This window comes from Notothenia rossii (genome assembly GCF_949606895.1).
Source record: "Notothenia rossii genome assembly, chromosome: 5".
Taxonomy (NCBI): Eukaryota; Metazoa; Chordata; class Actinopteri; order Perciformes; family Nototheniidae; genus Notothenia; species Notothenia rossii.
The window spans coordinates 56379270-56405041 of record NC_136903.1 but is presented as its reverse complement, the minus strand read 5'-3'; the positions used below and the strand labels follow the sequence as shown (position 1 = coordinate 56405041).

The following is a 25772-nucleotide window of genomic DNA, read 5'->3' as shown; positions in this document are numbered from 1 at the left end:
GCAAGGGACAATAAGGAATTTTAAAGTTATATTACAGAAATGTCGAGGAGATTTCCAAGTGTTCCTGTGGTGATCGGGTGTTCAATGCAGACCTGACATGATCAACTGAATGAAACAAGAAATCAGAGAGCCATCATGGCATGAATAAAACAAGTGATTATCCTTCAATCACTCACAAACACATTAGAGTCTGGACCACTTTCAAACAGATGGTGTGTGTTTAGTCATGTTGCCAAATTCAAATTTATGTTGATGTTGTTCTTTTACACCTTGTGTTGTCCTCCACCACAGCTGTTTGATGCTGCTGTGTCAGACGTGTGATGGAGCAGTTCTGTGGTGACTACTTTTACACTCTGCTATGTATCTGAAATATCTGAAATGATTTAGAAGAACGCTGTGTGAATGTGTGTGGGTCATATTCATTGTTCCACCTCCTGTCAAGAAGTCAGCATTGTGTGAAAGAGCATTCGATTAATAATAAAATTGCATTGTTTGTTCTGCAGTTGGTAGAGCAACATAAAGTTTGTAAAGCTTGTGTTTTCTCGCACCATATAATGGACACAGGAAGTTGCGCAAGATGGGCAATATGTCAATTTCAGCCCTACACACTCTATTCAATTAGTAATGTTCACTTTGCATCCGGTCAATCACAGCAAAACCAGCATTCGGCCATTACCCCTAATTGCATGCAAGGTTGGGAGGGTCACTTTAAATATATATTGCTAGTGAGCTGTAAAAAAAAAGAGTAATCAATAACTGAATCTGAGTATCATAATGCAAAAGTAAATCAACCCCATTCATTTCTGTTATTTATGGATTACCTCAATGTCAAATGCAATGCAAATAAATACAATAGAAAATACATATAAATAAGATGTATTGTGACAGAACAATGTTACCATAGAAAAGAAGAAACCAAGATATTTAAAGTAGGATCAAGAATGTTTTTATTGATAGGAAAATCTGTCTTTCATTCAGCATATCCAGGCAGTATATACACCAACACTGAAACACATGAGCACATACTACAGTTTAAAAAAGCAGAACTAAAATCTGAGCTGACAGAAAATGCTCAGTTTTGGTTTAATACACACAGTTAAGATCACACACACTAATTTATGAACATATAGGTTCACCTGCTGAATTAAAAACAGAACAAATTAAGCAAAGAAAGTGAAAACCATAAAGCAGATTCAGGCAGTAGGCACTTAGAGTATGAGCCTACAGAATAGTACAGCTTATGTTTAGTTTATGTCTGTAACAGTTCTCAAGTAACATAAAACCTTTCTCCCAGTCTTTTTGGATAAACGTGGACCTTCAAATAGGGCATTAGGGTAAAAACCACATCAAAGACGTTCACCATTTTAAGTCAATCTACGCACATTTAACGGATCAAAAAAGAAGAGAAGCGACCAACCCAGGTGACATTCTATCCACCCCCCTCTCTCACGAAACAGTTTTTGGGTAATTAGTTGAAGGGGTGTTTCTTCACCCGTCGCCAAGTGTTGGCATTTCATCTGCAGGAGAATTAGTGCCAGTGGATTTATAAGGAAATGCTGATTATCCCAGGTTACCGCCTCACAGCTGAGGGGTTTAAGTTTGACACACATACAGTGACAGCAGTACACACATACAAACACATATACTGTACATATCTTCACCCACATGTAGAACCTGGGATGAAGCCGCCAGTATTGTAGAAACGTTCGTCAGACAAATGTAAATGAATCCCTTTATTCTTTCTCTTTTGCACACCTTTTACCTTTAGTTTCAATGTTAGTGAGAACATCTGTGTGTTTCTTAACTGACACTTGTGAGCGGTTGAAAAAGAGAGATTGATATGCATGTAGAGATGATGAATTCTAGACAGAAATAAACTTGAAACCTCTGACTGAGCTCGACTTTCTATAGATTTTTAGTGGGGCAGCGTTTCATCTCAGCATGAAAACGGCAAGTTGAAAGGAGAAGTGACGGATGTGTGTGACAGGGAGAGTAAAGGCAGGATGGTTTTAAATGAAAGTCATTGCACCTCTCCTGCATGCTGTCAGATGCTGCTTACAACATCCTCTCATGGTTTCCTCTCTTCCTCTACTCTTTTTTGTCTTCCTTCTACGTCCTTTCAACTTATCTTCTGTTTATCTCCTAATTGTCCCTCTTTTCTCAACTTCCCCCCATTTAATTTACTAATTTTTCCTCTTTTTATCTCTCCTACCAATTTATTTCATTTTATTCTACGTTAAAGGAACACAAAACTTTACAAAGTACTGGAAGCTACACACACACACACACACACAATTTGTATTGTATTATTATATGAGAGAGGTTCCAGGTTGAATTGAGGCGAATATTTGTAATGTTCAGAGGTTGTTGTGTTTAATATTCATGAGGATATTTGTCATTGTTCAAATGGGACATCACACACACACACACACACACACACACACACACACACACACACACACACACACACACACACACACACACACACACACACACACACACACACACACACACACACACACACACACACACACACACACACACACACAGTGAAGTAAAAGTTGCAGTATTGTAAACTATTAAAAGTAATGTATTCACAGAGAACATGTTCTGCTCATTTTTAGGTTCACATTTATATTTAGTGTCGCTCCTGTGCTTTAATGTTCAAAAAGCTCTTTATTTTGATCATACTGCCGGTGCTGTATACTGTACTCTACCTCTTTTCACCCTCTGTCTGAAACCAGAGCCCAATCTGCTCTGATTGGTTAGCTGGCTTTTGGTTAGCTGGCCAGCTCTGCTGTGATTGGTCTATTGCTAAGAGTTGTGTCTGAAAAGCCCCTCCCTTTAGCATATCACTCTCAATGTAAAACATAAGAATGTATCACATTTGCAACGTTTTATAGTGAATGGCCTCAATTTGAAAATTAGCTAAAAGGCACGTTGTACATTTAAACTGATCATCTTTTGCTGGGTGATTTCAGTTGAAAATAACCCTGCTATTTAATTAGAACAGTCACTGGGCACATTGACAAGTTACTTAATATTAGAAAGTTGGCAAAAGTAAGTTAAAGTTTGACAGTTTGGATAGTTTAACCTATAATGATATGCCAATGTTTATTTATCAGTTTATTTATATGTATTTTGAAAATAACTAGAATTTTGAAATAAAGGGAGTGGAGTCAAAATTAAAATACTGGCTTCTAAAATAAAGTGAACTAAAAGTATAAAGTAGCATGAAATGAAATACTCAGCTAAGGCAAAATTACCTCAATATTGTACATCACTATATTCCAGCACTGTGTGTATGTGCAGCCATTTCCTGTGAGCAGATATGTCCCTACAGTTTGTTTGGCTGCAAGACATTATTTATTCCCAGTGAGGGGAATGTTTTAACATTTCTCAGATCTCACCCAGAGACAACCCAAGGCTTCTGCTCCTCAGACCTCCTGCCAAACGATTGCTTTAGATAAGATGACTGTCACATGGAGGAAACAAAGGCTCTGCGGGATGGATGTGACAGCACAGGGCAGCTTAGGATCTACTTCAGAGCGGAGATATGTGTGATGTGAGGAATTACACATGAAGTTGTGTAGGTTTCCAGAGTTTAGCTTTAATTGTAAGCAAATGCTCACAGTGCAGTTTCCCAAGAATATACTCTCCCAGAGATCTGAGGAAAAGGGACTTCAGCAGATGGTACCAGCATTTCTGTTTGATTTAATTTCTTTATCAGCTTGTATTTTGTAGACACTGTGTTGTTAATCTTATTATCGTTCCACAGAAGTAGACGTTTCCATATGATATACTAATTAACAACAGACTTCCAGTTAGTATTTTTTGGGAAATACTGGCAGGTGTTGAATATACTCACTTGCTCTCTTCACTGAACTGGCATCTGTGAGAGTGTGTTACAGGTGTCTATTTTTCTTAGAACATTTGGGGTAAATAAATAACTATGAACACAGCCTGTCACACCATACATAGTATGATCCTACCATACCTGACTGTCCAAGGCTAATGTAAATTACTTCTTATCAAAAACATTCCAAGTGTGAACATTCTTGAAAAGCTCTTAGGCCTGACAGCACCACCATGGAAATTAAACAAGGTGTGTTTTAATTAAAGAGAAGGAACATAACCTTATCTATCTGAAATCAGTCACAGTACCATATGCTTCCTTAGCTGACACTTAGCATACAGATGTAGCACCTCATTTCGAAAGCCCCTACCGATGTGGGCCCGTGATCGGCACGGGTGGGCCCTCGCTGAAATGAAACGTCTGAATGAAACGGCAGCTCTCATGTGATCAGCTGTGTCTGACTCTCTTTGTTTACACACCTTATGGCCAGTGTTGGGTGTAACGCGTTACAAAAGTAACGGAGTTACAGTAATATATTACTTTTTGCTGTAACGAAGTAATGTAACGCATTACTAATGAAATGTGGGTAATATATTACCCGTTACAATGCTCAGTAACGCAGTTACAACACATTTTAACCCGAAATTAAATGGTGTTTTGTTTTTTAAGAATGTACTAACATAGCGAGACATTCCGACACTGGACAAATTGTGCGGGTAGATTAGTAAACCTGGTGTTTACCCTTCAGGCTTCGCGTCGAGATCTTCGGGGAAGTTGAACGTTATGCAACCATTCAAAAAAGAGAACGTAGCGAAAAATACTAACAACAAATTGTGTCAGGTGCGCGTGACCTGCTCCGCTGCGCGTGCATCATTTCGAAAGTGCTTCCACAGCAGTGACACACATCTGATCTGTGGATAATCATTTATACGAAAATGGTTAAAGCAACCATCACTAAACGCCAGCAACACTGCATCTACTGCAGACAGTAGCAACAGGTCAGATGTGGACATCACGTTACCCTCCGTTGTGGACACTAGCTTACTCCCGCCTGACTCGCCGGCCCCGGAGCAGCAGTCTTCGTCGCCCGAAACTACGCCGCCCCTCTGCGGCCCGCAGGTGCCAGGTATATCTAAACAACTACCCGCTTGTACAGTGGGGTAAGGCGGTCATTTTGCAGCTTGTGGTATAAAAATAGACAATGGCTAAAATATTCATGTGAAAATAGTACCATATTCTGACATGCCTTTAGAAATGTTGGGTCAAAAATAATGCATACAATAGCACAGATGCCTTCACCACGAATGGCTAAAAAAATATCTCATATCCCAAGCTTATTATCAACGAGCTGATGTTGCAGCTGAAATGTTCTCCAGGTCACAAATTCAACCTCACATGATGATGTGATACCAGTTTTCAAGCACAGTAAATATTCTCTTCCCAGCGTATATGATGGGACCAAGGTGATGATGTAGTAGGCTACATGGTTTTAAAAATACTTTTGCCTTTCAATGTTTGCCATTTCAAACCATGAGCATGGTTTAAATAATATTTGCCTTGATTTACAATATGTTAACCTTCATTATAGTCCTTGACAGCGGTCTGTACTGCTGTATTAACAACGTGTCACATGTTAAGAATTTACAATCAGAATCGAGTATTCAACTAAGCCCTGTAATACAAGTTGTTAGTAGCCTTAAGGGCCTACACAGTTGTTATGCTATACCACATTGCCCTTCACTGGATGCATAATGAGCTGCACTAAACTACATTTTAGCATTTAAAATACCTAGCTATTCTTTTGCGGTTATTTTGGTGAAAGTAACTAAAAAGTAACTAAAGTAGTGTAACTCATTACATTTCAGAGACAGTAATATTGTAATGTAACTTATTACTTTCAAAAGAGAGTAATAAGTAATATGTAATATATTACATTTTGGAAGTAACTTGCCCAACACTGCTTATGGCCCATCAGCCACAGCTTCCCCCCCCCCTCGATCTTCTCCAGCAGTAAAGTTAACTGTAGGTTTGCATATTTATGCAGTGATCTGTCTCTTCCCGCAGACAGCTGATTGCTGTCAGACCGAACCATGGCTGTAAAGTGGTGTCTAGTTCCCCCTCGACACATACTGATCCTTTTGTTTTGTCCATGTCAGATTGGCTTAGACCTTTCGAGACTGCAAACATTTTTAAACAAACAAACATTGACCATACTGTTCACCAGCCCCCACCCCCCTCTGAGTGACAATCTTAAGTTAGCTGTCTTTGTGTATTGCAACCAGGGAGTGCAGTGATGGACGCTGCCACAATGGAACTCATATGAAATAAACAGCCGATTCCTCACACACACAGTAGCCTGTTGTTTCTATGCATAAAATAGTGAGAAATATGCCTCTGGTTAATTATTATATAACTTGTTTTCTCCATAAAAGCTGGTGGGTTGAAAGCAATACGGGAGGTGAAAATAACTAACAGAATAATTGTGATGCTGTGGCTTTATCTGAAAACTGACAGCATAATTGCATTTATGGCCGGTGCCGGGACACACATATTTATTTAGATGTGTTTTAAACAAGTTTAAATAAAAGGCTGGAGTGTTTCTTGCTCTGCCAGGTACAACAAGTGGGAGCGCGGTGCAAAGTATCTAGATAGAATACGGCTGTAAGGTTTTAGCGATAGTATCCTGTTAGCTGTTGTGTTTTAGTGTTTCGTATATCTGTCTTTTGATGTTAATTACTCTACTCTCTCTCTCCAGGTGTCGGCACCTCCTGTCCGTGTGGCACCTGCTAGAGTGATTGTTGTTCCCACCTCTGATTGTGTCCACCTGTGCCCCATTGACTAATGTGTATATTTAGTCCTTCTCTCCCTTTGTCTGGTGTCGGTTCGTCTTGAGATGTCGTTATCTCTATGCCTGTTTACCAGAGACTCATGTTACATTACCTAGTTGAACCTAGTGATTATATGGAGAATCCTAGTAGAGCCTAGGAGTCATTATTGATAGCTTTGGTTTTCTTAACAATAAAGAAGATTACCAAGCAATGGAATTGAGCATCTGAGTTCTTACGAGGCCATCGTATCAACGGCGCTGGGTTTACAGTAATTGTTATTCTTATTATACATCAATGTAGTCCGCTGTATAGAAAACTGTAGTTCGCATCATAAATACGTCGATAGTGTAGGTGCAGTCGGATTCTCAAAGCACTGCAGTCTCTTCTCCTAAATCCTTTTGAATTCTCCTATCCACTATTCATTAACCCTGAAAGGGTCTGTCGGCCATCATCGGTGTGACAAAGCTCTACTATCCCCCCTCTGTTAACAAGAGATAGTAGCCTATAGCCGCGTTAACACCAAGTACTGTGCCGGCACTTAGTGCCCCGGCACTTATTACCCCAGGGCACTAAGTACAGATCGCATTCACACCGGAATAAGTTCCCTGAGGAAAGATTACGCAAATGAGCCGCTGACTTCACTTCATCTTCTTCTGCTTTGGGTTTACTGGCAGGCCGCAAAACACTTCACGGCGTATACTGCCACCCGAAGTCCCCGGCGGAAGTCCCCAGAGTTGGGGACTGGCTTCAGTAGAAGCTGCTGGGACTCCCAGCAGCTTCTACTGAAGCCTTCCGAGTAAATTGCCAGAAACGCCAACACCTCCTCATCTCCACCGCTCCCATGTTTTATTTTGTGTTGCCATAAGTTAGTCTCTCTGCGTTTGTGCGCTGGGCGAATGCTAATGCTAATAATGCTAATGCGAGGATAATAAAATGGCGGCTCTACAAAACATTTCAGAGTTTTACGGGGCGTGGTTTGCAATTCCCCCAGCCAATCAGAACTGGGGCACTTTTTTCCACCAGGAAAGTACCATCTCTCAGCAGGAACTAAAAATGGGTACGCTTGTTGTTGTTAATGCGACATAAGGGGTACTAACGGAACTAAACACGAAAAGTACGGGGAAAACGCGGTGTGAACGCGGCTTATGTTGCGGACTCTCTTTCTTTCAAATAATTGCCCATCGGAATGTGACAAAAGGGAGATGGATGGGAGACTTTTGACTTTCGTCACATTCCGATGGACAATTGGAATTACACGCAGGGCAGCATTGCCGGTCTGAAAGGGTCTCTGGAAATATCAAACATTTCATTAAAGTTTTAAAAACAATGACAGGTTAAAAGCAGAATGGAAGAAGTATTTCGACTATTTACCTAGGTAAAAATATGTGTTAGAAGTAAATGTCCTGCATTCAAAACTGTCAATTGCCCAAGTGAAAAGTATTAACATCTGAAAGTAAAATTAATCATTATGTTATTAGTATTAAATATATATAAGTATTTGTACAACTTATATTTAGAAATACTAATAATGTGTTCATCCATTCAATGTAGCATCTGCTATAATGGGGTTAATGTATGATATTACTTAATAATACAACACATTACTGTATAATTAGACCCTCCAGAAAAACGCGGGCAAAAATCCTTGACTATGCGGGCTAAATTCCTTGATTATGCGGGCTAAAATCCTTGATTATGCGATTAAACATGCAGGGTTTTTATGTGATTTTATGCGGTGAAACTGCTGGAAGTTGCGAAATATGCTATATGCGGGAAAAAATTATAGATTTTTTTTTAAATATTGGGCTGTTATTTATTCTCTCTCACACACAACCTGCCACTAACGTTAAACCCCTTTACTATTCAATTAAACACATTCAATGTTTATTTATTGTAAAAGCAATTGGGCTATTTTAATCTCACACACACACACACACACACACACACACCCCCCCCCCCCCCCCCCCCCCACACACACACACACACACACACACACACACACACACACACACACACACACACACACACACACACACACACACACACACACACACACACACACCACACACACACACACACACACACACACACACACACACACACACACACACACACACACACACACACACACACACACACACTTCTCCGCCTCATTCTGTTTTCATTTACTCGTTCGTTCTCTGACCAGCTTCAATCTTGTAGGCTACTCACCTTAATTCTTGTAGCCCTCGAAAGGGTTTTGGAGGTTGATGCCTCGGTGAATGTGAGTTGTTTGGCTTTCTTGTCCGCACCAGCAGAAAGCATTTTCGAATGTTTGAATGAATCAAAGTGGGTCGTCACCGTCGATTTTCTCTTTTGCTCCAACACACAGTTGCACGGGGTGCAGAATAGTTTCCCCCCACTTTTTGCCCGGTCTTTAGTAGAAATGTTCGTCGGTAAATGAGATGGATTAGATATTTTCATCGTGGTGTTTTCTCTATCGTGTGAGCTCCACACGTTCACTCTATACAGTGTTGTTTACATTCTGTGATGCGCGAGCTGATGACGTCACGTCAAGACGAGTTAACTTGTTTTTCCTCAACTTTGTGTGGAAAAATGCGGGGATTATGCGGCCTTTTGATAAATATGCGGCTTTTTAAAAATCTGCGCCATTTTGCTGATTATGCGTTAAATTCTGCGATCGCAGAATCGCGTTTTTCTGGAGGGTCTATATAATACTGGATAATGTATGAGTTGATTTACTTTGATCTACTGTACTGTGTAAAAACACCACAACAATATTACAAAAGATATAAAGCGTATTAATGCAAACTATTGTAAAGGTAAAAGTATGAGCATAAAAAATAAAGAAGTGTAAACATTTACATTATTATTATGATTATTTAATATATAAAGACTATATATTATTGAATTACAATTAAGATAATAAGATTAGATATACTTTATTTGATCTAAAATATTGATGTTTTTTCGCCTGTGAAAACCATAACAAATAAGTGATTAAATGCTACAGTATTCAACAAATACAACTGCAGAGCTGCAAACATTGCAAACAAACTAAGGTCTACAACACCCAGTTGTCTTTGTGTATTTGTGAATGAAGCGCAATCTCATGGTTAAATCCTGAAATGAACAAAGGGGGAAATTTGGCATCGCCCTCTTAGGAAATAGTGGGAGGGCTTTAATCTCCCAGCCACTGCGATCGCTGGGTTTTTGGTTGGAATCCGCTGGGTGGAATCCTATCTGGAGTGCTACATCTGTAATTAGGTTGTTACTGCTGTCCCAGGCATTGGTTTATATTATTTTTGCATGGAAGTAGAAGCCAAAGTTGTGATCACATTATATTATTTAAAGAAAGCTCAGCTTTCATGCCTAAAGTGACACACCAAACATGTTTGTAACTAACAAATGTTAAGATTGACACAGTTTACAGTAGTGTTAAGCTGTCCTACTGATCGGCAGGTAATGGCAGTAAGGCACAAAAACCGCAAGACTACACTTGCAACAATGATGTTAGCTAAACAATACAGGAATGGGTATTGATTCAGCATTATTATTATTATTCACAGGATTTACAATAGCCTATGATTTGGTGAGAAACTCCTGATGTAAAACATGTTTTTTGTCAACAAAATAGAAAATTGGGCACCTTCAAAGTTTTAACACCAAGGTTCAAGGTTGGTGTCCAGGGAATTATTGTCCTCACAAGTAACCAAATCATTTTTGTGTGATCCAGTGAAGGTTCAGAAGTCGGACCACCCCCACTCCTGGGACCCCTGTGTGAACTTCAGTCATACTTTAAACTCCAGTCTCTGCAACACAAGTGCTACCCTCAACAAGTCGTGGACCGCCTCGAATAATAACACCATCAACAGCCTCGACTACTGCAAGTGTAAGAACGCAGGCAAAGTTAATAAGCCAACATCCCCGTTTCTCAAATATATATATTATATAGTATATTCGGTTGTGGTTTTATTTAACTTTCACTACTTCTAGCTAAAGTTGTTACTTATTTAAAGAAAACTACTTACATTATGCCAAAGATTTAGATTTAACAACCTTGCTTGCTAAGCCAAGATGTTATATGGAAGAATACTGAAGTAACTGCTTTACATGATAATGGGCTGAAACGCTTGAAGTTGCCTCAACACATTTTCTATTTCAGAGAGGTTATAGTCTTTTTCTTTTTCAGCTCTAGTATCGGCCAGTTTCTCTCCCGGCTCTACAACAACATCGGGCCCCAGTAGCCAGAGCTCCAGCACCTTGCCAAGGCCTACAGTTCCCATGAGTCCACGTAACTCGCTGCTTAAACGACGGCAGAGAAAGAAAGAGCACAAAAGCTCCTGTGAGTCCTTTTGTCTGTTTTTACAATAATATCATTTTCTGAAGGGAAATTAATATAAAATATCACTGTTGTGTGTGTTCAGTGTCCCTGGCGTCCAGTTCAGTAGGTCCCGGTGGTCAGGTGGTTCATGTGGAGACCAGTGAGGTTGTCCTAACAGGCGACCCACTCAACGGCTTCGGTGTCCAGCTGCAGGGAGGAATATTTGCCACCGAAACGCTTTCTGCACCCCCACTCATCCGATTCATAGAGCCCGACAGCTCTGCAGAGAGGTGAGCACATGCGTTCATGCATGACTAAACAAATGTGTGTAGTCTGTGATGTACAGCCTTCCTAACAAAAATATCTAATTCTAGTTGTTCTGCCCTTACAGCGCGTATCCTTTTGCGTCGCTAGACAGCTACGCATTTAAAAGTCCTCCAATAAAGGTCCAAGGTTTGCTTTCTTGACTTTACTGTAGATGTATTTGACTTTCTAAAACTGTAACAATACAGAAATAAAACACATATAAGTATGCAGGCTTTACATAACATATAAGTAGCACTGTAAAAACGACACACATACTACTATTAAAGGAATTAGCTATCATTAGCATCACTATTAGCTAGAAATAGCACAGATCACAATTAGCTAAATTAGCACACATTAAACTAGCTTCAGACCAAAAGGTACAAACTTCAAAAATTCTGCACGTAACACATCCAAATTGCACATTAATAACTCAAAGACAAATAGTCTCCAAGGCTCAAGAATCACAGACACGAACACAGTTTACATGGCGTCTCTGCTCCATGTGTTGATCTCCGTGCTCCGTTTACAAAGATCCTCGCAAAGCAGAGAGCGCTCACTCTGACACGCCCGAGCAAACCAACACAACCAAGGAGCGCTCACTCACCCAACTCTATAAGCATAGAAATAGGCAGCACACAAGTTAATTTTAATGTCATAGTCCAACAGAGATTTGCAGGAATTAGTCCTTAACCTGGTAATAAGTGAGCATTTCAGCATGTCCAGGTTGCCTTGTAAGAAGGTCATTGGTTTTTCGTTAAATTCTTGATTGCGGATGTTGTGGTTAATAAAAGCTTATGAGATGTGTGTATTTTGTTCTGCAATATTAAATATGAAGTTACTCCACTGGTGAACATTCAGAGCTTTTATGTGTTTTAAAAAATGGCGGTTGTTAAAAGTGTCTAAATAAGACGACTAAACGTCATCATACTGAACATTAGCCACCTTTAGCTTAGCGAAGGGAGCCGTGAAGTCATGTGACCCTGATGTGATTCCTTTATAGCCAGATGTTAGCTTTAGTTCAATTTGTATAAAGAGTTAATATGAGCAGACTATCCCGCTGGATAAAAAGTGTAAGCATCATAAACGCATGTGCAACAGATGTTGTTTTCTGCAATATTCTAAAATGTCATGGAAATATCCCATTACCTTGGGTTTTATGGTTGGGATAATACGTTTAAACTATAACTTCACAAATGTATTACTTTATTATTACTCAATTTACAACAATTTGAAAGGTTTATAATAGATAAAGGTAAACATTATTGACACAGTAGCTTAAACATTGTTGATGTTGTTAGTGTTAATATGGTATCCAATATATTATATGAGGCTATTTTTTGATAGGTTCTCTTCCCTGCAACATTGGCTGTATTTTACAATTAGGGCTGTCAGTCGATTAAAATATTTGATCGCGATTAATCGCATGATTGTCCATAGTTAATCGTGATTAATCGCACATTTTGTATCTGTTCTAAATGTACCTTAGAGGGATATTTTTCAAGTTTGTAATACTCTTATCAACATATGAGTGGACAAATATGCTTTATGCAAATGTTTGTTTATTATCTTTTGAACAATGACAGATATTCTCATGAATATTAAACACAACAACCTCTGAACATTACAAATATTCAACCCAGTCTCATGGCATTTTGTGCTCACCAACACGATTTCCCCCTTTTTTTTCGTGTTGCACAGAACGATTTTAAAAGCAATTTATTTCTATTGGTAGTTTCACAGCATTACGTGTTAGAGGAAGACCAGAAGCTGTGTGGTCCATAAAACATGTTCTTACTCAATATCAAGCCACAATTATTGCTTTTATTTTAAATCGTATAATTTCTGATTTTTGTTTCCGTCTGTGAGGAAAATAAATGGGGCTCAGAGCCTCAGAATAATGAAATCTGTATTTTTTTAATCTTTTTTTCCTTCTAATTTGTTATTCTTTTCAAAATAACACACTCTTATTTACTCACCAATAACACACAATTATCCTTGTTTTTATTTATTTGTTTAATTCCATAATCTCTGGCTTTTTTGGCGTCCGTCAGGAACTGAATTTCAAAATAAAAATAACCGGAAACAGATGTAGGCATTTCGAGCGATTACCCAAGATCCTCAGCTATGGTTTAAGCTCGCTGATTGGATGTTTTAGCCGCAATGCATGTTGGGATTTGGTGTTTATATGATATGAAATCGGAAAAACATTTAAAAAGAATAAAATAATACTTAATTCCGAGTGTTCTTGCTTTTTTCTTTGAAAGTCATCACATAACGGCATTTTAATACACGGTTTGGCTGCATTACATATTACAGATCTGCCGTAGTTCTCTATTAATAGAGCTCTGATGAGATGACCTTTGGAAAAACTGGAAGAAATGCCGCCGAAACTGAATACTTGACATGGATCATATATATATCAACAATTAAACAACATCTTCAATTTCTCTTCAGACAATACGTCTTCTTGCACTATCAACACTAATTCGGCTGACTTTTACATTTGATCTAATTCATAGATAGGTTATATTTACACCATAACTGTGCACAGCTGATATAAAAGGACTTGTAATTTTTAAAGATATTACTGATTTTCTCTGAATATAAGAATGTAAATGCTGAGTCTGAAATAATATAGTAATATGCTGTAAAATTATGTGAAAGCATGAACAAAACTACACATCTTCAGATGTTGTACATACCTAAGTGTCCTAAACTAATAATACAAAGTTATTATGGCTGTGTGTACCTTGTGTGCACCGCCTAGTGGTTAAAGCACATTATTGAATTATTGTTTTTATGTGTTATATTTGATTATAAAAATATTAAGAGTACATACTTTCATAGGGGGAAAGTAGACGGTCAATGATAGCAATATAGAATATAAAAAATCAAGAAGATACTGTAAGTGATCTCTACAATAAAACAGTTTAGTGCAGGATGTACAAAGATATTAATAGGAGGAGGTGCAAAGCAGAAAAACGAATTAACCTTTATTTAAACATTAAATAATACTTTAGATTAAGGTCTTCTTTTAAATAAGAAAAAAGCTTTGGGGGTATCTACAGATAAATATTAAGCCTGACAAAGTACTTAACGTCTAATATATTGCTTTCCTGCAATGTTAACTATGTTGAAGCACTTATTTTAACTGATATTATACATATGAATTATTCTCTTATGTATGTAGATAGTATAAGAAATGTGCAGCATATGACAGTTTAATGGTGGAGGTATACACACATATTGATAGATGTCTTGTAATGCGCTTTTGAGGAACCTGTGACCCAAGATTTTCATTCATTGCATACACCGTAGTTGTGTGTATGATATTTCAATAAACCTTTGAACATCTTGAAATCTTGAAAGGGATGTGCAAAATAGCCATTATACAGTCTTTAATTAACTATTAGTAGAGAATAACGAGTAATGAATATACTTTATTACTCATTTCCATTCATGTCAATTGCTGATAAATGTTTAGTCTTCTCAAGCACCAACTATCAAATATCTCTCCTGATTGTTGGCACTTGACAATCACCTTCACTGAATTTTACTCAGGTGTAACTAAAGTCTGATTTAAGGGTTGTTTATATTTCACATCATTAATCAGAATCTGCAAAGTAACTCAAATAAGTGTAGTGGAGTAAAAATACCAGGTTAACCTCTGTATTGTAGTGGAGTAGAATTACAAAGTAACAATGAGCTGTCATGTGGGTATATATTAATGCTGCGCATTATGGACACAAGTGATTTTTTTACCCATTTATTAATTATATGTTTTACATTTGATAACACCAATGTCATGGCAACTTCTAATTGTGGGGGAAACGAAAACGTTCAGTAGCGACGTCCCATAGAAAATGTTGTGAAACACAATAGCCAGCATGTGTAGTTCTGGGGGGGCGTTCAATTCCAGTTTTGGATAGTCTGGCGTGGTTTTGTTACATTTCAAACAGCTGTTTGACGATAGGTGTAACCTTGGCGAACTGCCACTCCAACATCCAATCCCGGAGCTTGAAGATTAATCACGGGGAAAGTAGTCCTAAACAATAGCTGGGGATTATGGCTAGTGTAGTGTCTTTGGCCATCCTAAACTCCTACAGGCCTACGTCTGTTTCCGGTTATTTTTATTTTGAAATTCAGTTCCTGACGGATGCCAAAAAAGCCAGAGATTATGGAAATAAACCAATAAATAAAAACAAGGATAATTATGTGTAATTCTTGAGTGTGTGTTACAGTGTGTTATTTTGAAAAGAATAACAAATTAGAAGGAAAAAAAGATTTTAAAAATAGAGATTTCAGTATCCTGAGGCTCTCAGCCCCATTTATTTTCCTCACAGACGGCAACAAAAGTCAGACATTATACGATTTAAAATAAAAACAATAATTGTGGCTTGATATTGAGTAAGAACATGTTTTTATGAACCACACAGCTTCAAGTCTTCCTATAACACGTAATGCCGTGAGACTATCAATAGAAATACATTGCTTTTAAAATCGTGCTGTGCAACACGAAGAAAAAAGGTGAAAATTGTGAGACTGGGTTGGCGCCTCAATTCAACCTGGAAGTGTGTGTGTGTGTGTGTGTGTGTGTGTGTGTGTGTGTGTGTGTGTGTGTGTGTGTGTGTGTGTGTGTGTGTGTGTGTGTGTGTGTGTGTGTGTGTGTGTGTGTGTGTGTGTGTGTGTGTGTGTGTGTGTGTGTGTGTGTGTGTGTGTGTGTGTGTGTGTTTAGAGACACTGTGATGGATCGTTTGAGCTATGTGCAACTCAAGGCATATGCTCGAACGGGAGCTGCCTGGACGCTGCAATCATGTTGCACTATCCGTGCTGAGTCTGCTGACTTTTCGTACAATGTCCCACTGTCTGGCTACCTGCATAAAGTCAAGTGCTCGGCGCAGTTGTCGGCGAAATGTCGCTCCTCTGTTTTCATTGAAACAGCTCCTTATATCCGTTAGCGTAGCTAGCTAGCACCAGATGCTAACAACAATACATGTAAGGTGTGCGCGTTCTCTCTCGCTCGCGCCACACATACACACACTCCCGGTCCTCCCGATGGCCAGTCGGTGCCTGCCGGTGAGCGTGGAAGGGTGGTCTGCCGCAAGCGGGCGGCAGGAGCGGGGCTGTCAGCTTCAGCTTGTAGATGGCATTTTAAACTCGATGCGCTCTGAAACTACGGGGCGGCCGAGGACAAAAAATACACATGCGTTAATCGTCTTAAAATAATTAGTGGCGTTAAAAAATGTTTGCGTTAACGTGTTAACTTGACAGCCCTAGTTACAATGCATTATATAGAGTAACAGTAAAATACTGACTTTAAATGCAGCATTGGAAGCTTAGCTTTCCTGTGTGTATGTCAATGTTAGAGTTTGTGTGTGTGGGTGCTGTTAGCAGTGCTCTGTTTGCCTTTGTGTCATGTGTAGGGATTTCTAAATATTGGCTTTTAAGTGTGTTTAAAATACATTTTTGGTGACACTTTAATTCATCTGTTTGTGCTCATGACTTAATTGAACTCTCTATGTATGGTTCCTCAATTATGTCCACATTGTATGTATACTGATTGATGTTCCCGTTGTATTACCAGCTTCTCTAAGTGCGGGGTGTGTTTCTTCACCCTGAGGCTGCACTCCCTCCATTAGTGCCCACGCTAACAACACTAATTAGTTAGCGTCGTTTCACCCACGCTGGAAGAATCAATAAGTCCCTTCCTTTCTGCCTGACAGGATGAAGCCGCATAAAGCCCCTTCACACCTCCCTGAATTACGTTTAAGCATAATTAATAGTCTTTAATACCACAAGTCTTTTCAGCGGTGACCAACAAGGGCAGCCATTTTGGATCATTTGCATTCTGATCCTCACCACCAAAGGTTTGTTTAAGCCAAAACTACCAGAAGACATTTGTGAGGAATCTGCAACTAATAGTGAGCATTGTGTAACACCATAATCACATGTTGCTCTTACTATAAAACTGCTGTCAGTGCTGTACAAAAAGTATGACTCAAAATGTATAGTTAACAATAAGATAGGTGTTTTGGACTGGAAAGACAATATGTTTTTAATAGTAGTTATTAAAAAAAATCTCAAACTGAATATGTAATTTTGGTAACACTTTACTACGGTAGCCCTGAAGTGCAAGTCAACAAACACTACAGCATTTTAGAAAACACCACAGCATTTCACAAAACGCTTCAACATTTCAGAAAACACCACAGCATTTCAGAAAACGCTTCAACATTTCAGAAAACACTACAGCATTTTGCAAAACGCAACAGCATTTCAGAAAACACTACAGCATATCCAGTGCTTGAATTGGAAAAAAAAAGGTGCCAGTACTCTAAATCAGCAACAAGTATTTGGCACAAAGTCATAGTATATCCTATAATGCTGGTGGGTTTGTCTCTTTACTGTATATTTTAGAAAGGCTCACTGTACTTAAACAAAATGACTCAGGGGGCATCTGAGATTAGAGGGGGTGCAGTGGTAAAGTGCTATTTTTATAAGTGGGGAGTGGACCTGACACCCTCTAGTCTAGGGGGGTCCGGGGGCATGCTCCCCCGGGAACATTTCTTTTTTAAATATTGAAGTTAGATGCATCAATCTGGTGCACTTTGAGAGCAAAATGAAGATATATGGATACCTCTCAACATCCATAATGAAACAACTGTAAACAGATTTACTTTTTCTTTATGGATATAAAAGAAAGTAAAGCTTGACTCCTACTGGCTGGTTAAATGACTCCTCGTTCCTGAGGCCACTACCAGTTTTTTGTGCCATTTTGCTGGATTTATTTGTCAATAGCGTTGCTGCACAAAGTTATAGCCCTCTAGTTTAAATCTACAACCCAAAAAGAAACATATGGAGATGGGTTACTATTTAAAAAAAATTGCAAATCTATTCGGGAACAGTGGGGCCGGGCCTCAAATCCTATAGGGGGGGCCGGGGGCATGCTCCTCCGGTAAGATTTTTTTTTAAATGTTGGACTTAAATGCATCAATCTGGTGCATTTTGAGGGGAAATAAAGAGACTACACCCATATGAAACAAAAATGTATACATTTAAATAATCATAAAATCATAAGTAAATGGCCATAACCAATAACATACAATATCCAATATGAAAAAACATTGAAACTTGTTTATTTATTTGTTTTTGGTTCATTTATAGTTGTGAGTGTGTCTGGGCTCCTGAATCGGCCTCTCCTGTCTCCCTCCTCTCCCCCCTGCTCCTCTTTGAGGCAACAGCAAAGACTAGTTTTAGCTCTCAGCAAGTTTATCTTACCTTTTTTCACCTAGTTAACATTTTGATTGTATTATTCATGCATATTTTACTAATCACTACCCCCTCAAATGGAAATATGTGTTTACATAAATGGTGACCGAACCGTTTGAGACCCACTGAGATAACTTAAACTAAGTTAACTATCTAAAGACTCAGAGAGTAATTTACCTCACCAGAGCTGTAGTTATCAGCCTCTCAGTCTGACAGCAAAGGACTTTCCCTCCAGCTTGTTGTTGAAAAAGCTCCTTGTATCCGTTAGCGCAGCTAGCTAGCACCAGATGCTAACAACAATACACGTAACCGGTGCGCGCGCTTTCCCGCTCGCTCGCGCCACACATACACCAACACACACCCTCCCGAGCTTGAATGACACACAGAGACCAATCGAGGGCATTAGTATGATCTGTATGAAAGTGGCAATGTCGGCAGGCCACGTCATGTAGACAGCCAGTCACCCTCTGTGAGGCAGAGTCAGACCCACATTTGCGCTGCGTTGCGTTTACAATATATACGTATATTGCCGGCGGGTGCCGGTACTCAGTAAAATGCCGGTACCACATGGGTAAAAATCAGAAGTACCGGTACTGCGTACCGGTGAGTACCGGCCCAATTCAAGCACTGAGCTTATCACAAAACACTTCAACATTTAAACTTAAACGGAAAGGGTATTCCTATAGGGAGAACACTTATTGTTTGTGATTCGACAGAGCCTGCCAGAGAAGCACTGCTGTGATTGGTTGTTTTTGCTGCCAGTCAAGAAATGACGCTTCGTGATTGGTCAGCACCCGACAGCGCAACATGTCCCGAAACATCAGCCGTTAGCTGTGAGCACACAGAGCTCACAGCTCCTCATATCTGTTCAGAAACTGGACAGGTACAAAACACAGACTGTCTGACACAGACAGTCTGTGTTTTGTACAGATGTAGCGATTCATTTCAGACAGTTTGAAACGCGAGGGCCGTGATTGGTAGGTGATCTGCCCTCGCTCAAGGGAAAACCTCCAGCTTGATTTGAGACCGCCCCCGTGATAGATAAATGTAATTATAATGAAGCCAGCTGCAATGGATCATTGATCCACCAGGGGGTGCAGTGGGGTTCCACACTGGAGCTCATGTGAAATAAAGTCAGATACAGTATACTGGATGTACAGCGGAACTTTGTTTAGATCAGGGGTGCCCACACTTTTTTGGCTGGTGAGCTACTTTTGAAATGACCAGCTAACCGAGGTCTACCAACCAAAAATAAAATCCCAAATTGCAAGGGTTGCTGAATAACACGTTTTATTTTTACATGGGATAACTACAATAGGGCTGCAACAAACGACTAATTTGATTATCGATTAATCTATAGAATAATGAAACGATTAATCGAATATTCAGACTACCACTGTGTGCCTTGCACAATTTCTCAAACGCTCTTATTTAGCCGTCAACTTTTAGATTTAGTTTGAGGTTGTTTTAGGCATGTGGAAACTAACAATGAAGACAATAAAGATGAATACTTGATTCAAAAATACATATATTATTAAATTAACTTAACAAATTGTGAACAAAATTAACATTGCTTTTTATTTGAATTAAATAAATAATATTTCACATCAAAAGAAACAACAATGTTTTAACAAATCTTATTAAATAATCTGATGACAGAACTGGAAACAGAATAGCTGAAACTTTAACAAAATAAATAACTCAGTTACCTCTAATCATTAACCCATGTTTGTATAATGTAGTTAACCCCGTGTGTTGCTGCTAGCATACATAACACCTGACGTGGAAACGTTACTCGTGGATGGGGCTAAAGAGCTACTAGAAAGACAGTGAAACCCGGTGCATTCCTCCGTCTGAATGTGGTGCACTTTTGCTAAATGTTTAGACAAATTGCTCGTGTTACCGCCCTTACATGCTAAACACTTTTGGTGACGAGCATTGTCCACCTCAAGACGGGTAACATGTAACCACACCTTGGAGCGCTTCTCTCCACCATCTCCTCCGTGTGTTGCTGCATGTAGCAGATGCGTGTGTGTAAACTGCCCCGCCCCCTTGCAAACAGACGGGGGAGAGAGAGATCTCTTCTGGATTGGAAAGATAGAAAATACACCGACCATAGACGCATTTGTTTGTCTTTTTGCATGTTAGAAACGAGTTGGCGACACTAAGACTAAGAGATAATGTTTGTGTAGCAATAATACATGACCTTTCTCAACTCGCTACTCGGAGGGAAGTCGCTGTCATATGCCTTGTACACTCCGATAATGCCTCTCCACGTTACCTTTCTTTTGCAGAGCGACGCTTGCTTTACAAATAGGGCAAATAACCTTTGAATGTGACATCACAAAAAAAGATTCTCCCTCCCATTCTGTGTGGAAGTGGTATGTCTTTAGCTTTTTGCTCGTTCCCGCACTCATTTTGTTGTTTGTCTCTCCCGGCACTTGACTGATTTTGTATCGCTTTGCATTCTGGGTTAACAGACTGGAAAGCAATAGGTCGCTTTTTCTGTCAATCAAGTCAACTCCTGAATTAAGTGGCAGGGAGGCCAAGGGAGGAGGGATCAAAACCTGTTTTGTCTATTTTAACGGAGCTGGATTTTTTTAAATTTATGAATGACTCGCGATCTACCAGCATTGCCCGGTCGACCGCGGTCGACGTACTGGGCACCTCTGGTTTAGATCCATATGTCACGGATATCATACTCTGTGCTAAATAAGAGACATGTAATCATTTACAAAACATCACCATGTTGTTATTTAACAAAATAATGTTGTTTAGTCGAAAAAAACGAACAGGAGGAAATGCAGCCCGGCTCTCGATTTTTAATCCTAATTTAATCATCATCTTCACCACGATCATTTATGTTTATGTTCGCCGAATTGACATGAAATCACTGACACATATGAATATACTGTATTCAACTTCATTAAAACGTTATTAACGTGCCTAAACTCAGTAATTCACAAAAAATATTTATATTTTAATGGAGCCTCGTCGGCAGATCAGGATCCCTCCGCTACGCTTTGGGATCCTCATCTGCATGACGGGTTCTATTTTCCCCATAAGGAACAAGTCGCTGCAAATTATCCCGCTTATTACATGGCCACATTCTCAACAAAGTAACGACATGACTCCCAGTATTAATTGAAATGCTTTTATGGACTTAGAATTTTTTTTTATTGATTTAAAAAATAGTTGTATGTATTGATTTAAATTGACATTCATCCGCTAAGAAAAATAGTCCGTTGTTACCGTTTTTAAACAGTCTGAATGAAACGGCAGCTCTCAGCTGTGCATTTACACAACTAATGGCCCATCAACCACAGCTCTCTCCCCCCCTCCCCCCCTGATATTTCTTCTCCAGCAGCTAAATTAACTGTAGGTTACTCTGAGTGACCATAGACTGTATGTGACAAGCTTACAGTTAGTGACGTAACAATACCATAAAAGCTGGTGGGTTGAAAGCAATACGGGAGGTAAAAATAACTACAATAATTGTGATTTATTTATTGTGACTTTTATGTTTTTAGGTATAAAATGTTATGTAATTCAGGCTTATAGTTCACTCTTCTCTAAAAGCCTTCAACAATGACAATATTGATAGTAATTTAATAAATCCTTCCAACACACATTGTAAAAAATAGCTTACTGTAAGTTAAGAAATCATTCCAATATGTACATCTTCTGATGTAACAACAATAACATTATAAATAGTAACATAGCTGAACATGGTATTGCACATTTAGCTTTGAGTGTTACTGACCTGAGATGTTTTTATTACATGAATTAAGTTGACTGAGGCTTTTTAACAGTGGCGTTTTCTCCTGGAGGCCAAGGGAAGCCAGGCTTCCCCTGTTTTTTCGGATTGTAGTTATAATTTTAATAAATAAATAAAAACACTTCGTTTAGTTTTGGAAATTCTTTGTTGTGTGTTGCTGCCGGCCCGTCTCTCCCCCATTCTCATTGAGTATTTTACAAAGAGTGAAACAGCGCCCCTCTAGATGTTATGGTGAAACAGTAGATTGCACTCTCTGTTGCGAGAGGAGGCCAGCCGAAATTTGCTTCCCTTGGTGAAAAAAAATGGAGGGATTGACCAATCAGATGAGGCTCACGTCATGACCCTGCCAACCTGTGATTGGTCAGGACCATGCCAAGGGAAGCCAGAGGCGGCTGGCTTCCCTTGCCTCGCAATCCAATCAAATCGCATCAACTTAGTGGTGCAGTGACGCGTCCCAAAAAGCGGAAGTAAGCTGCGCCCGGTTTCCCTCGACAAAATAGCAATGGGATTTCTCCATAGGATTTTGGAAAATAGCTCGAAAAAAGGTCAGTGGAAAACGAAACTGTTAGGTAAATGCACGTTTTGTTCAGTCGGATAATATCCACATGTCTACCCTACTTTTATAATTTTCGAATCATAAATCTAATCGATAGAAGATAGATAACGTCACTGCACCACTCTCACCGCAGTTAGAAAGTAGCAAGCAACTGAAGCAAGTGCAAATATGGAGGGTGGAGATTCGGAGTATTTAATCGAAAATAATTGTACTAAACTTCCGCTGCAGCAGCAACAACAAATACAATCTGATGACAGGCCAATGCCCAAACTGGAGCTGTGTACAGCGAGGAACAAAAGAGCGAACCGGTGTTACAGTATAAATTGAGTCATGACAACTGGCGACATTCTATTATTTTCGTCATAGGAATCCGGGGCGTGTACATTGAGGACCCATTGTTGACTTACCAGGAAAGAAACATCGTTTGTCGTTTACGTTCATCTTTTGCTATATCTGCCTTCCTAAAATCACTTTGCTGCACATTCAGTACTCGTATGGTTGTGGGTGAGACTCCGATATCGTGACGCTTACAGGGAGGTATCGAACATTACAAAGTAGGTGACTGTGTGGATGCCTGTTCAAAACATTGCAAACTTCAATAAATCATTTAAATTATATATTTGTGTCCGACTTTCATTTGTTCATCGTTCTTAATGTGATGTATAGTAGCTTTGATAGCTGTCCATACCTTCAGACAGCCTAAAAGTAAAACACAAGTTGTTTATTCACAGCCCGAACGCTCATCGAGATGACTGGATCAGTCATGACAATTTGTGATCAGCTCCGATTAAATTGTGATATCAATTCTGTAGCTAACCTCCAGGGAGCACGTTTATTTTATGAAATACCTGTATTCCTCTCATCACAACAAGACTCTACACTGTGCAGGAAAAACCATTACATACATGAAAATAACCTTGATGCATGGGAATTAAACACACAAACTATCTTCCGTGGCTATACTGATATGTCACAGTAACGGTAAACCACAGAAAAGTAAGTCCAGCGGGGCACAAGTTGAATACATCTAATACGGTAATTCTATTATGCCTTTAAGCCTATAGGTTTAACCCATAAGAACCCGGACCCATTTCTACTTTTGGGGAAATTAAGGGGAACGTCATTTAGACTAAATAGACACATTTCTGACAAGTAACCTCCCTAGTGTCAAATATCTGGGCTTTAATGGTAAAGTAACTCTTATTTATAACTTAATTAACAAGGATGATGTTTTGGTTTGCATTTGTTTGAACATACTATGAATTGAAGAATAAAGCATATGTTAACTAAATATAATTTAATCAGCTAAATTAACTGACCAGACCATAATCATATTTCTAATTGTGCATATATGTCACTCCGGGTTTACTGTGAATGTTTAGGGTTAAAGTCCCGATGTAACACCATGTGTCACAGCAATATTTATGGCATTTGTTTCATATCAATTTCATCAAGAAATGTTTCCACAACAGGTTAAATGTAATCAGAATCAGAATACCTTTATTCGTCCCACAGAGGGGACATTTACATTTGTTACAGCAGAAAAGAGCTGAAGACAGCTTAATGTGTAACAAATGACATGTCATGTAAGCATTTTTATTCTTAAATGGCTTGAATATTAACTTTAGCAACAAAAAACCTTTCCAAATCTAGCTAGTTCTGTCACATGTTTTAGCCTGACACATGGACATCTTGGACATGTTGTTATGGGAAGACAAAAGCAAATGACAAGGACCATGACCCCAGACTGTTCAGTGTGTGTCACTTTGGGACTTCATGAGATAAAAAAGGCTAAAGCTGTATAAGGAACTTTCCAGAACATTTAAATTTCATGTGACACCCGTGTCTAAGCAATTCTGTCTGCCTTCCGTGTTCCTGTTGTTATCCTACTTCCTCTCTGCCTTCTTCTGATGATTTATCTGTTAGTTTGTGTGTTTAATTCCCATGCATCAAGGTTATTTTCATGTATGTAATTGTTTTTCCTGCACAGTGTAGAGTCTTGTTGTGATGAGAGGGATACAGGTATTTCATAAAATAAACGTGCTCCCTGGAGGTTAGCTACAGAATTGATATCACAATTTAATCGGAGCTGATCACAAATTGTCATGACTGATCCAGTCATCTCGATGAGCGTTCGGGCTGTGAATAAACAACTTGTGTTTTACTTTTAGGCTGTCTGAAGGTATGGACAGCTATCAAAGCTACTATACATCACATTAAGAACGATGAATAAATGAAAGTCGGACACAAATATATAATTTAAATGATTTATTGAAGTTTGCAATGTTTTGAACAGGCATCCACACAGTCACCTACTTTGTAATGTTCGATACCTCCCTGTAAGCGTCACGATATCGGACTCTCACCCACAACCTCACATACGAGTACTGAATGTGCAGCAAAGTGATCTTAGGAAGGCAGATATAGCAAAAGATGAACGTAAACGACAAACGATGTTTCTTTCCTGGTAAGTCAACAATGGGTCCTCAATGTACACGCCCCGGATTCCTATGACGAAAATAATAGAATGTCGCCAGTTGTCATGACTCAACTTATACTGTAACACCGGACGTAAAACGTTAAAGGTCTCCTGATTTAGTTTGTGAATGAATGCTTATTAGAGTTTCGGCTGGAGAGTGCGTGCGGACCTGTCGATCAGATAACAGGCGTGTGTAAGTCCTGTATGATACAAATGTGTGTAAAATGATACCGGGCGCTGTAATCACTCATCTGGTTACGTTATTACATTGACCACCACTCCCCCCCCCCCACCCCCACCCCAAAAGAAAGGACGTATTATTGGCTTCCCCTAATTTTTTCCCCACGCCACGCTACTGCTTTTTAACATACAG

The 25772-nt window shown here is 39.2% G+C and overlaps 1 protein-coding gene across 6 annotated transcripts in view; it reads left to right on the top strand.

Moving 5' to 3' along the window:
• The window catches only part of LOC307040641 (glutamate receptor-interacting protein 2-like), a 235991-nt gene that overhangs the window by 151025 nt on the left and 59194 nt on the right, over positions 1–25772 (top strand). For all 6 annotated transcript variants that reach the window (XM_079683688.1, XM_079683687.1, XM_079683686.1 and 3 more), the window contains 3 exons: positions 10421–10576; positions 10877–11029; positions 11112–11298. In XM_079683688.1, the coding sequence (XP_079539814.1) occupies positions 10421–10576; positions 10877–11029; positions 11112–11298 (496 nt within the window). The remainder of the gene's footprint in view (positions 1–10420; positions 10577–10876; positions 11030–11111; positions 11299–25772) is intronic.